At 36.1% G+C, this 13,858-nt stretch overlaps 1 protein-coding gene across 1 annotated transcript in view; it reads left to right on the top strand.

Annotated features, from left to right (window-relative positions):
• Nucleotides 1–13,858, top strand: part of ADAMTS6 (ADAM metallopeptidase with thrombospondin type 1 motif 6) — a gene marked incomplete at both ends in the record, with an annotated part of 152,447 nt that overhangs the window by 83,586 nt on the left and 55,003 nt on the right. The window contains one exon of the mRNA XM_082337589.1: nucleotides 9,749–9,856. Within this exon, the coding sequence (XP_082193715.1) occupies nucleotides 9,749–9,856 (108 nt within the window). The remainder of the gene's footprint in view (nucleotides 1–9,748; nucleotides 9,857–13,858) is intronic.

Raw genomic sequence — 13,858 nt, 5'->3', positions numbered from 1 at the left:
TTATCGACAGAACTGTTCCAGCAAAAGCATTTTGGCTATTGCTCAGATTTCCCTGTATTGTTCAGCACATTACATCGGACAAGGATTCAAAGAGGTGCTTTAGCTCTTTGAGCTCAAAAAGAACCCCTACATGTTAGCAAGTAGACAGTGATCCTTCTAATGTTACACGTACATTGTTCTTTCTAGTGTATTTTCCACCATTTCTGATAGAGTGGGGAATTTCAGAGAATTTAAGTGAGGAAATAGATCCTTTGAACGAAGAATTGAGAGGCAATGTCTCAAGGTACTTAAAATATTTCCTTTTTAGGATACACATTCACATTTAGGAAAATATTAAATTTTTGACTTACAGTAAGCCAAATTGTAATGGTGGAAATTTCACCATATAATACTGCCACATAGGTTTTTCCTAAAGGCAATACATGCTTTCAGGTGTCATACTGGATTCACTGTACTGGGAGATTTTGAGGTTATTAGGAACAGTGCTAGTTCCTGTTAATTTATGTAGCTACTGGATATGCTACATCTTCTAAGGTGTTGCATTGTGAATTCTCTTCTGCTGGTTGTCTCATGTGTCTCAGTTCTTTGCTGTTTGTATGCCAGTTCCCCTGATAGTTCAGAACTTTTTTCAGTCCTTTTGTTTAGGTGAGCATTAGGAGAACTTTTTTCATTGACTACTTACCTCCTTAACCTTTGAGCATCTGCCTAGTAACATTTGGCTGTTGGCTGTCTCTGGGTTAACTCAGGAAAGAATTCCGGTCTTGATTTAGAATTTCTCTGGTTTATGAGTTTAAATAATATCTGGAATACGCCTGACTGTAACTTACAGATTTTGTGGTTCAAAATAATGCTTTGACTTAGAGCTGGTCCTCGCATTTTTAGGACAAAGGCTAAAACCTCAGACATTTTAATAGCAGTTAATAGTTTATGCATATGGTTGATGTTGCTGTGGTGCATTTTATGATCTGTGAAGCTGTTGGCTGCTAGCATGGATTTCAGAGATAGTGCCTTACAATTCCTTAGTATATTTTCTGCATTTTATCCTTTTCCACTGTCATTGGTTTCAGTAAATACTTTGAGAAGGGGCAAAAGCGGACAAACTTTCCTTTCCACTGCATATATGGCTTCACTGAAATCCGCAGGACCACTCTTTTTATTTTGCACTGAATTTAACACATCAGGTAATGTATTTTAGCTGATGACAGGTAGCTCTCTTCTTTGACATGATCTTATGTTTGCAATTAAGTTCTCCACTTAGTTTGCCAACGAAAATAGCTTTAAACTCAAATACCAGTTTTTATTCGCATTTTGTTAGTGTGTTTTGGAGGACAGATAAAGTTCAAGCTATGAACTTACTGCTTGTAAACAGGCAGAATGAATGTTTATTCTCAGAAATAAGGAGTCTTCCTGATGCCTTCAATAGCTCCCTTGCATTAGTTGTTTGTAGGAACTTTTTGAGTGGCCATAAAGTTAATTACCATTAATGGAGAATTGCTGTGAAGGTGTCAACTACAAAAATACAGGACATGCAGTTGTCATACATTCACTGCTTCCTAGTTTCCCACATGCCAGTTCAGTGACAGAATAGTTTAACTGAATTAGTTGGTAATGACCAAAACAAGACAGCATTCGTCAGCTAACTTTCAAATCCAGGAGAGTAAACAAATTGCTATACACAGAAGTTCTACAATATTTTGTCTAGGCCGAAATAGCCTGAATTACAATTGACCTTTCTAATCAGGTGATACAAACTTTAATGTTAGTGAATTAAACTCTCACTTTTTTCATGAAACATTGATGTGATTTACTCCAGTTGATACTATGACTAGGATTGTGCATTCAGTTGAATGCACATAGTACATAGTAACTAACTGAAAAGTGACCTTTTTTCCCAAGCTTCATACATCATACCATGGCTAAGTTGTTTTATACTTGGTGTTTGCTAGCAGAGCTTAAGTAGTTCGATCAGATGGATTTATATTACGTTGCTCACAAATTGGTGTTAAAAGTATGTGTAGGCAAAGAGAGGAATTGAAGATCCTGGTATTATACTCTATCATTTTTATCAACCTTTCCATTATTTTTTATTTCATAAGATCTTGCAGGTCAAGTGCAAGACTTCTCATCACTATTGTGCAGGGCTTTTGCATTTAGAATGATTAAAGTTGCAAGCTTTTCTTGTGTAAGGACTTAGTGCTGTAATTAAGAACATTTGAAACACTTTCAGCTTTATTCTTAAAGTGAATTTTGTTCCCTCTTTTTTTTAAGATTAGGATGTGTATAACCAAAGGAAATCCCAGAAGTTTTCCTCTTTCTGAACCTAAAGAAGTTTTACATCCTTTTTGTATCTTTTTCTAACAAGTTCCTATAGTCCCCTTTCTTCTTTCCTAGGACTATCTTGTCTCCAAACCCTCTGTCTCTGTCTCTATCTCTGTCTCTGTCTCTGTCTCTTTCTCGGTCTCGGTCTCGGTCTCTTTCTCGTTCGCTTTCGCCTTCTCTTTCTCTTTGTCTCTCTCTTTCACAAGAGACACAGACGTAACATCAGTGTGCCTGGATCTTATGAAAGCTGTTTAAAAAGTGCATGGGGAAGCTAGTGATCAAAGCAGGAGTGCATTAGATGGTAGTGGAAGCAATAATGAGATTTCAGGTACTGAAATGTGGTTTGAATAAAGATGGGATAGGTTGCATGGGTTTGAAAGGGAAGATGCTACTTGGAGGTGATTGACCTTGTGTGGCTTCTGTAGTTTCCATAAGGTTCACATAAGCACCCAATATTTAGGAAAGAATGCTGGTAACATAATACTAATGTACGACTTAAGCTTCGGATTCTATTTCACATTCTTTCAGCATGTTGTGATTCATAACATGCTGCACCACTTAATGAGCATTTGGTAGTGGAGCACTAAAATGGTAACTTTTGGGTGCTTATCTGAACTAAACTTTCAACCTTCTGAAGTTCACCCATAATTATAGTCTTCTAGTTTTAATCATATTGCCAGCAGTATTTCAGCAGTAAGGCTGAAAATACTCTAGGTTGATGCTTTTCAGGTCTGAATTGTAAGTTATAATTCAAGCTGATTATTTTTGTGCTCTATTTTAGCAAATGCTCATCAAGAGGTGCAGCATATTATAGATTAGACATGCTGAAGTAACATAAAATCCTAATTAACATTGTAAAATTTTATGAACAAAAAATTAAACTCCCAAATTACCAGTTTAATATACAGTTTGAATGTATTTCCCATCTTATTTTTTTTTAATATTATAAGCCAAACTGCTAACTTTTGTTGGAGGTTTTCATTAGTGTTGAAAACATTAAGAACAGCACAGCAATTTGATCTTTGCTCGTATTACTGAGTTTTCATTGTGCTGTTTCGTTACCATTTATGATGGATGATTTTGATATAGGATGCTTAGATGTTACATAATTTGAAATGCCTCTATGTAACTCTGCCTGACACAACAGAAAGAGGCTCCATCATTGATAACACTTAGGCAAAAGGAAGATAATTTGATTTGCTGTTTTTTTTCTCTAGATGGGTTCAGCTTTGTTTACTTTGTTTACTGCAAATACAAGCATCCAAATTCCAAACTGAAGTCATGGAGCCCTAAGATACACCGTTACAGGTTGTCATCTATCTTGTCTTGATCTTGTGAAAGGCCTCAGCTTCAGTTTATGTTTCCTGGATTTTTAAAACACTTCCCCTTGTTTGCTTTACAAATTAATAGTTATTAAATCCACACATTTAGAGACTGACTTTGAGGTCAGTGATTAATTTTCAGATTATGCTTCTTTCTCTTAGTTTCAGTAAATTATTCACACAAATTTAAATTTGGCAAAAGATATGTTAGCTTCATCCTGTGTTGGCCAATGAAGAAGAGGCTACTCTAAAGGGTCACCTTATATTGATGGGTGGGTATGGATGGGTGGGTGGGTGTGCGTGCATGCGTATGTGTATGTTAGTGTGTGTGAAAAAAAGCAGTATACTTTTTACTAGTGATTTTGGGCCTGACCTTTCCAGGGCAGTTCCTCATATGTTTTTAAGGCTGGCTTATTAAAAACAGTTGCTTAGAGATGTTACAGATAGGATGGTGGTAGTAAGAAAACAGCTCAAATCAGTAACTATGAAACTAAGGTAGTACTAGGTATAGGGTTGAGCTGGAGAACAGAAAGCTTTCTGCACCTTAGTCAGAATTTCTCTGTTAACTTTCTAAAATCAGCTGAAAATAAGGAAGATGTAGCCATAGTAGTACCTGGTATAATTCCATTTTCATTTAAGAAAATAACAGCACAGATGTATTTTCCACTTCTTTTTAGGTATATCTTATTTGTTTTCAAATGACTATTAATGTTATTTTTCATTTCATGTACAGGGTGATGGAGAAGGTACTTCAGATTCTAGTCTTTTTTTCAAATGCAAAACAGCAGGGGAAAACAACTTATTTAAGAAGTTTGGCTATATTTAAAAGAAATTGCAAAAATACTTTAATTTCTTGCTTTTAGTATAAATTACTTCTACAAATTGATACAATGTGTTATTTTAGTTAATAAATCCTCTGTGTTTTGCATAGTTTTCCATAAGGAAATATTCTATTGATCTTCGGATATCGTATGTCTGTCTCAAACTGAACTCCTTTCTGATTTAAGCAGAGGTTTTTGCTCTAATATTAATAGTATGATACAGCCCATAGTAATTTTACATGACTTCTGTTTTGTCTTTAGGGATTTACTGAGGCAAACTCCTGCTGAAATTAAGGTCTGAATAAGGAGTACCAGACTATGTCAGTAATATCTAGTTTTGATATAGTGCTTTTCATTCTATCTCCCAAAGCAATTTAGGAAGAAGGAAAATATTTTTCTCGTTTTGTGGAGTAGGGAGGTGAGCTGAAACGCTTAGAATCATCCTGCAAACAGATGAATGACTAAAATAGTTTTGGAGTGCTGTATCCATTAATTCACACAATTCAGCTGATTATTTGTTTGGAATTAAAATGTCTGGGTGATGTTAGTTCAGTGAATTTGGAGGAGTCTAGTGCCACAAAGAAGCCTGAGTATACAGAAAGAATCCTATCAGAAGGAAATTGTTAAATACTCTCATTTGTGGATAAGTTAACCTGTCAATATTATAATTATTTTACATGTTTAATTATTTTACATGTTTATATGTTTTAATTATTACTTCTCCTTATAAGTTAATATATAGATGGTATACTTGGGTATGCATATCAAAAGTGATATTCTGCACATAAACTCTGGAGCACAAACCAGGATTCTGGATTCAAATCACGCTGAAATATAGAATCATAGAATCATAGAATACCAGGTTGGAAGGGACCTTAAGGATCATCTGGTCTAAACTTCCTTGGCAAAAGCATGGCCTAGATGAGATGGCCCAGCACCCTGTCAAGCTGAGTCTTAAAACGTGTTCAGTGTAGCGGAGTCAACCACTTCCCTGGGGAGATTATTCCAATGGTTAACTGTTCTCATTGTGAAAAATTTACCTCTCGTGTCCAATCGGGATCTCCCCAGGAGTAACTTGTACCCATTACCCCTTGTCTTTTCCATGTGACTCTCTGTGAAAGGGGAGTGTCCATCTTCTTTGTAGCCACCCTTTAAATACTGGAACACGGTGATAAGGTCTTCCCCAAGCCTTCTTTTCTCAAGGCTGAACAAACCCAGCTCTCTCAGTCTGTCCTCATACGGCAGGCTTCCCAGACCCTTGATCATCTTGGTGGCCCTTCTCTGGACCCCCTCCAGCCTGTCCACATCTTTTTTGTGTAACGGGGACCAGAACTGTACACAGCATTCCAGGTGTGGCCTGACAAGTGCCGAGTAGAGTGGGATAATGACTTCTTTATCTCTGCTGGTGTTGCCCTGGTTGATGCAACCCAGCATCCCGTTGGCCTTCTTTGCCGCAGCAGCACACTGTTCACTCATGTTGAGCTTCCTGTCCACCAGGACCCCCAGGTCCCTCTCCACGGAGCTGCTCTCTAGCCAGGTGGATCCCAGTCTGAGCTGCACTCCTGGATTATGTTTTCCCAGGTGAAGACCTTACACTTGTCCTTGTTGAACTTCATAAGGTTCTTGTTAGCCCACTCTTCCAGCCTATCCAGATCTTCCTGCAGGGTGACTCTCCCTTCTGAAGTGTCCACTTCCCCACTCAGTTTGGTGTCATCTGCAAACTTCATCAGTGTACACTTGATCCCATCATCCAGATCACTTAGGAAGACATTGAATAGCGTTGAGCCCAGTATTGATCCCTGGGGGACCCGACTTGTGACGGGTTGCCAGTTTGAAAAAGAGCTACTTACCACCACCCTTTGAGTGCAGCCCGTCAGCCAATTCCTCACCCAGTGCACAGACCACTTGTCCAGGCCATAACGCATCAGTTTCTCCAGGAGGAGGCCGTGGGGAACCATATTGAAAGCCTTGGAGAAGTCCAAGTAGACAACGTCAATCGCTTGCCCCATGTCAACCGAGCAGGTCACTTTATCATAGAAGGCCACCAGATTTGTCAGGCACGATCTGCTCTTGGTGAAGCCGTGTTGGCTTTTCCCAATCACGTGCTTCATTTGACTGGTGATGGCCCCCAGGAGGATCCGTTCCATGACTTTCCTGAGGACTGAAGTAAGACTTATGGGTCTATAATTACCCGGATCCTCCCTTGAGCCCTTCTTGTAGATAGGGGTAACAGTTGCCTTCCTTCAGTCCACTGGGACATCCCCCGATCTCCACGACTTCTTGAAGATTATGGAGAGTGGCCCCGCAATGACATCAGCCAGCTCTCAACACCCTCGGGTGGATGGCGTCAGGGCCCATCGATTTGTAGGGCTCAAGCTCCTGTAATAATTCACGTACTAACTCCTTCTTCACTGTTGGTGGGTCTATGTTTGGATCCTCCTGGATTTTCGTTCCCACTGCCTGGGATCCAACAGTGTTGGTAAAGACAGAGGTGAAGAAGGTGTTGAGAACCTCTGCCTTTTCAGCATTGTTGGTGATTCACCTCTACTGTTTAATAGTGGGCCTATGTTTTCCTTCTGTTTCCGCTTGCAATTTACATACCGGAAGAACCCTTTCTTGTTATTTTTGACGTCTCTGTCCAGTTCCAATTCAAGTTGAGCTTTTGCCTTTCTAACTGCATCTCTGCACACTCTGGCAATGCCCGTGTAGTTCTCAGTGGACAATCTTCCACTTCTCCACCTCTGGTATGCATCTCTCTTGGTTTTAAGCAGACCCAGGAGCTCGTGGTTGAGCCAAGGGGGCCTCTTGCTCCACTTCCTTCCCTTTCTTTTACAGGGGATAAACTGATTTTGTGCTTCCAAGAGAGCATAGATGTTTTCAAATTCCAGACTGTTATCCAGATCTGATTTTTTTGCTTCTGTCTATATTGGAATAGTTGAAATCTTTGTTTCTTAATGCAATTGAATTTTTGGCTTTTCAGAACATTGAACCAAACATCACAAAGTCAGCACAGCTATTAATTTAAACATTTGAACTTGATCAGATGCAAAATAAACACAAGGTCACAAGTAGAATCGTCACAATCTGACAGTTTTAGTTATGATTTGACAATGTAAACCATACATGAAACATAAGCAAGTAAATTACACTAATTTTGCTCAACAAAATGAGAAGGTAAATTAAATGTAAAATTAAATAAGGCAGAATTATGATGGGAGCACCTCATACTGTGTCTGAAAGGAACCAATTTTAGGTTTTCATTTTGAAATCCAGACTGTATTGAAGTTTGGATACATGGTTGATTTAGATGTGAATTTGATTTAGTGTTGAATTTTAGCACCTTAGTGGATGTGAAATTTGTAATCTAGTTAGATTTTTCAAGAATCTTTGTGATGTATCTTCTGTTCTTTCCCTGTTCTATTTAGTATTTTAAACCATATCTTTATTTGTGGGTTTGTATCTTAATCTGAAAATTTTATCAGCTGAGTGGCAAAAGCAAGTGTGTTATTCAGAGATTTAAGTAACTAAATATTTATACTGTTTGCATTTATTCAATGAAAAATTCTAATCTGAAAAGTAAGATAGTTTTACACTGGCTGCAGGTATCCTTTTACAAGTGGCAATATTTCTCCTAAGAAGAGGCTCAACAATGTGCTTAAGTTTTCATAGAGCCACCCACTAAATAGGAAGAAATAGTTTAGGCCTAATTGTCAAAAATTGGATGGAAACTCCAGAACTCATCAGTACTTATTCCTCATCATTGCAGACCATTCTAATATGGTATATTTAATGGATTTTTTAAAAGATACCTTGCTTCTGCCAGTCATGAAACTAAATACACTGTATTAACAATCCTGCAAGAATGGCACTGGCTGATTTTAAACTTGGAAAAGAATTTTGCATTATTCAAGAAAAGCTTGTATTGTTGAACTGTTACTGCAGCTGCTAGTGAATAATGTATAAATAAATCCATTTGTATATGCAGTACAATGCAAGAAACATGAATCTTGGCATAAAACTTAACAGTTGTTCCTGTTGCTGTGTATAGAAAAGATAGCCTAGGTGCCAGATACTCATTGATTTCCTCAGAGAAACAATGAACTTTGGGGTGGGGCAGGGGGGCATGCACCTAATAACTTTAATTTACTCACACTGTCTTTTCTTTTTTACTCTCTGTGCCAAGGTTCAGCCATAGAATCTATACAAGGATTATTTGTAGGATATGATTTCAAGCAGCAGTTAAATAAAATGAAATAGTAATGACTATCATAAGACCATTTTAAAGATCTGAGTATCTTTCAAATTTTAAAAAATACTTAAAAATAGAAAATATCTATAAGCAGGTTGTGAACTCTTACACAGATCTCAAAGTAATACAACAAAGATTATCATGTAAGTAATTTACTGTAAAAGCAAAACACTTCTGATTACATTCTGCATACATAGCCAAATCCAAAGGCAACTGAAGCAACTATGAAGATTTCCATTGTTCAGCCAAGTTTGGATCATGCCCACATTATGAATTTCAACCCCTAGATAGTTTTAACAATGTATCTCCAATGTCAACAGAACTGGCTTAATTTAAATGAGTAAATGTGCAAAACCAAATACAGTAGGAAAAAAGATGATTTGAAAACCTGTGTTTGTTTAACACTGACAGCATAGGGAAATAGGATAGGCTAAATAATTTATGAAATATCAGCTGGAAATCTAAAAAGCCTAAAGGAAATATTTTAGTACATAGCTCAATTAGTACTATATACATGTGCGCTGTTTTAGCAAGTATTACAGAAGAGGAGTGCAAGTAGTCTGAGCTCAGAAACTTTGGTTTTAACTGAAGGAAACAAAACTAATTGTTGCTGTTTCATATTTAAAAATTAATAGTATCCTTTTACCATGCAATTTTGAGGCAGATAATGACAGTAATGGAGATGACACAGCGCATTGGAAGACTACTTTTACAGCAACACTGAAATATACTAACCCCAGTATATACTAAGCACTAATGAAGAAAAAGGCAATGATAAAATATTACTTGTATGGCAGGTGTGAAAAACACATTCAATGCGTCCAAATATTTTTTTGGCATAATACTCTTAGGTAAAATATGGTATGGTGGCTTTGAAATTGCTCCAGAGTATTTCACAACCATCTATAGATTTCTCTCTTCAGCCCAGTTCTCAATAGTCTCTGTTCAAAACAAGTTTGTGTATACGTGTGTGTATGAGGACTAGAAGCAATTTTAAGCTTTTATTCTGATCAACTTGCTTCTGCCTTCTTTCCTAGGAAGTGTGTAGAGAGCTCTGGTGCCTCAGCAAAAGTAACCGCTGTGTTACCAACAGCATTCCAGCAGCTGAAGGTACTCTTTGCCAAACAGGGAGCATTGAAAAGGGGGTGAGTACAAATAATTTATTATTTGAAGAAGAAATTTATTGTTTAAAGACTGCAGGAAGAAAAACCTAGAAAATTAAAGTACTTACGAGAAACCAGAAGAGTTCAAAAAAGAGTTATTATTTCAGAATACATTTGCATCCTAACGGAAGTACCCTACAGAATTATTTCACAATTATTTTATGTATGTAATTTAATAAAACATTTATCATCACTATAAAATTCTGTAGCCTGGATCATTAAAAAAAACCCTGTTTCATACTCTCTGTATATTTTTTAGTAATTTTTGTAAAAACTCTTTAGTTTAATCTTTATTAAATTTTATGGCACTCTTCCATAAAGGACTGTTACAACTCTAGGTCTGGCATGGACTTTGAAAATGTGTAACATAGATCTAGAGCCTGAACTCTGTTATTTTGTTAGAAGATTAAAAAAAATCTTTATTCCTTCACGTATAAGCTGAATCATACAAGCATATAAAAAAATGTTGCCTTAATAAAAGGGTTTTCTAAAAGCCCATATTTCCCAGTGGCCTTTCTGTTTTGACTTTCAATTATTCTTTCAGTATTCAGTTATACTTGCATAACTGTTTAGCTTTAAAGGACTTTGCTGTGCAGTCTGATAAACTCTTCTACCTGACAGAAAAGTACAGAAAGTCAGTGTTGCAATAGATAAATTTAGTGCTGCTGTATCTGTCTGGACATATGAATTTGGATTTTAAAACAATGTCTGTCTATCCGTAGTTTCAGAGAAAGTTCTGAAACTTAGTTTTAGATTAAGAATAGTAAGACAGTGTTTGTCAATTACAAGGCAAAATCTATACAGATCTCTACAGAGGAGAGAAAAATATTTTAATTATTAATTTACAGGACATGTACTGGAGGAAAAAAATTAATTCCATATGCCTTTTTCAATATAATATCTTTTATGTAGGCTTGTACAAAGTGAAGTGTGCTTATTATATTAAACAATTGCCGGTATCTGTCCGAGAGTTGCTGCATCTGTCCATAAGATTTACTGCTCCAGATTGGATTTTTTCCTAACAACGACTACTGACATCTATTCTCATTCTGACTTTTGCCATGCTAGCTGGGCTGGTTTCAAAAAAGATTACACTGCATTTTGACTTGTAATCTGATGTTTAAACAAAAAGAATGAAAGCTTTTGGGCAGCTGTCACAGTTTATTAACGCTTGTTGACGGCTTCATTCAGGGCCTCTGACCTAGCATCGTTCTGATGGCTTTTCCATGCTGAGTTTGGAAATATTGGTAAACCATGTTAAATAAATTCATTGAAGGGGTCATTTAAAAAAATAGAGTGCTTAGAGTTAGCCAATGAAAATATAGAGACCTTTGCATTCTACCAAAAATGTTACTTTTTATTAGAGTAATAGAAAATGTTAGAAGCCCTACTCTTAAATCAACAGTCTAGGTTTATTTTGGAACCACCAGTCCTTGTCAACAACAAGGAGCAATTTACCTCAATTTATATTTTTTAAACCATGAGACTACAATGAACAAGTTGAGATGCTTTAAGACACTATTACTGTGTCCACTTGCCAGAGGCTTTAATCAGTTTGTTCTCTACAAAACATCTTTTTCCAGTCATCAGTATCTTGTTCCATCATTAGATTTTAGAGGGAAATGAGAGAATCTGTACTGTTTTACAAAGGTAGACTGTTCATGCCTGTTAACAGCAGAGAATTGTATCTGTAAACTGCAGCTTCAAAGTTTCCTGTAAATTAATAGTTCCTGATAGCAAAAAATCAGAAAACATGAGTGCTTTCCAAATATGTAGTTCTCTTTGCTACACACTAAGGAGAAAATAATAGGTTGCAATTCTATAACACTTTATTATTATTATTATTATCATCATCATCATCACCACCACTACTAGTACTACTGCTACTACTACTACTACTACATTTATATTGTAGTCACACCTAAAGGCCACAACCAAATTAGGCCCTATTTTCCTGGGCTCTCTCCAAATATATAATAAATGACATTCCCTGCTCTAAAGGCCTAACAAAATCTCAGAGTACTTCATCATAATTCAAGGGTCGGTTTCCACTTTTAGTTACACTAATTTAAGTTCAGTGTAACTATTAACTCAAAGCAAAATTTAATGCAACGTGCATTAATATCTTATTGGCAGAGTTGGGAGGGATGTCTACAATTAAAATGGCTTAACACTCTATTGTAAAACCTTCTTTCAGTTGCTTATATATACCTGCCAAACTCTGTGGGTTGAAATTTTCCACAGTAGGTGTCTGCCTACACCTGAAGGTTTTTAGAGTGTTTTCCATAAAAATTACTCAGCTGTTTTCTGCATACAGGGAAAGAGAATAGAGTGGTTTCTTGCTACTGATGGAACTTGTACTTCTATTCTGTTTTGAAGCTTTAATATGTTCATGCTTTGGTGCAGGGTTTTACATATCGACTGTGTTCAAAAAGGTACACTTTTTCCTAATTCGTCATAATAATTTTAAATATACATGAACTTTCTCTCTGGTATACCCAGAGATGTGTTTGTGAAGGTAAACTAACTGATAGATTTTTAAAAAGACTCTGATGAGGAAATCGTGCATATAAAACAATAAGACAAAACTGATAGGATGTTTATTTTGTCTTTGAATTTAAAGTAATAAAAAAAGTAACCTTTTCTAACATCATTGTTTAGATCTATGCTAGGGATGTAAATGTGGGGCAAATGTGCAAAATGTGAAAATACAGTGTGGTGAAAGGACAGTTTATATAGCTAGATTGTGTGATGATTTAAGTTATCATTGGACATTAAGATAAGGTAAATTTAAGTTATTATTGGACATTAAGTTTTCTTACAAAATGATTGTAGAAGCAACGATTGAAAATACATTGGTAAAATTAAGATGGCAAATTTAAATTGAATTAATCTTTTTTTTTCCTCCTACAAAAGATGAAATTAATTTTCCTCAATATTAGAGTACTTGCTGTGTGAGTTTTCTAAAAGCATACTATTGTAAATCTTAGTTCTGTTTAAACAGCTAATATTCATATAAAAGTGATCTCAAATGTGCCACAGTATCATGTTTTATTTTATTGTTAATGATCACTATAAGAGAAATTTCAGACTGCTTACATTATTCACAGTTTTTTGCACATTGTATACGTATTCGAATGCTTCACCACTGTCTTTCTAGCTGAACTAATTGAAAGTTATTTATTCAGTGTTACAGAAGAGTTAACGTTTCAGTTCTAAACCTTTCATGAAGGATTGGTGTTTTAACATAGCTGTCACCTCCTCTTGTTTCTTCATATACTGGTTACTCAATAGTCCTTACCTCATTATAGCAAATGAGGTTGCTATAATTTGTGGTGAAAGCATATTTCTGCAGTCCCATTATAAATAATGAAGATTTTGGTCATTTTGGATTACTCTGACAGAGATTCTATGTATCACTGGCTTCTGGTGAAAGATGAATTTTCACTAGAAAATTAAGAAGAGATGCCGAAGCGAGCAGTAAGTCCTCAGATTTAACTTCAGTAGAGAAGAAAAAACAGCATTTAAGGAGTTTTTACAGGGGAATATGGGAATGGGAAGACAATGTTTGCATGACAGAGGAAATTACGAGTACAGGGATTTTACACAGCTTTGGAAAAATAAAGCAGGTGAAATGCAGCTGCCTATTATATACAGTCATAATAGTATAGAGTTAGGATGGTTTGCATGTTCTGTTTTACATATGTGGTATTCTTGTTGGTTTAACTTTAACTCTTAATTTCTGTCTTTCATTTCTTAACTTTGACTTTGACATGTTTGTAGTATATAAAATGTATTTTTAATTAAATTAGCATACATTTTTACTCTTAGAAGCATATTAAGCTTTAGCTTTTGACCTTAGCATTAGGTAACTGTTCATGTACTTGTGTGGCATCTTTAATAGAATGCTGCAAGGAGATTATTGTCTTTAGCTAATAAAATAATTATCAATGACTTAATTTATCACTATAATGAGAAGAAATC

Source organism: Platalea leucorodia, assembly GCF_965183815.1.
Source record: "Platalea leucorodia genome assembly, chromosome: Z".
In the NCBI taxonomy this organism is placed as follows: Eukaryota; Metazoa; Chordata; class Aves; order Pelecaniformes; family Threskiornithidae; genus Platalea; species Platalea leucorodia.
Note: the sequence above shows the minus strand (reverse complement) of the source record. Positions and strands in the feature narration are given on the sequence as shown.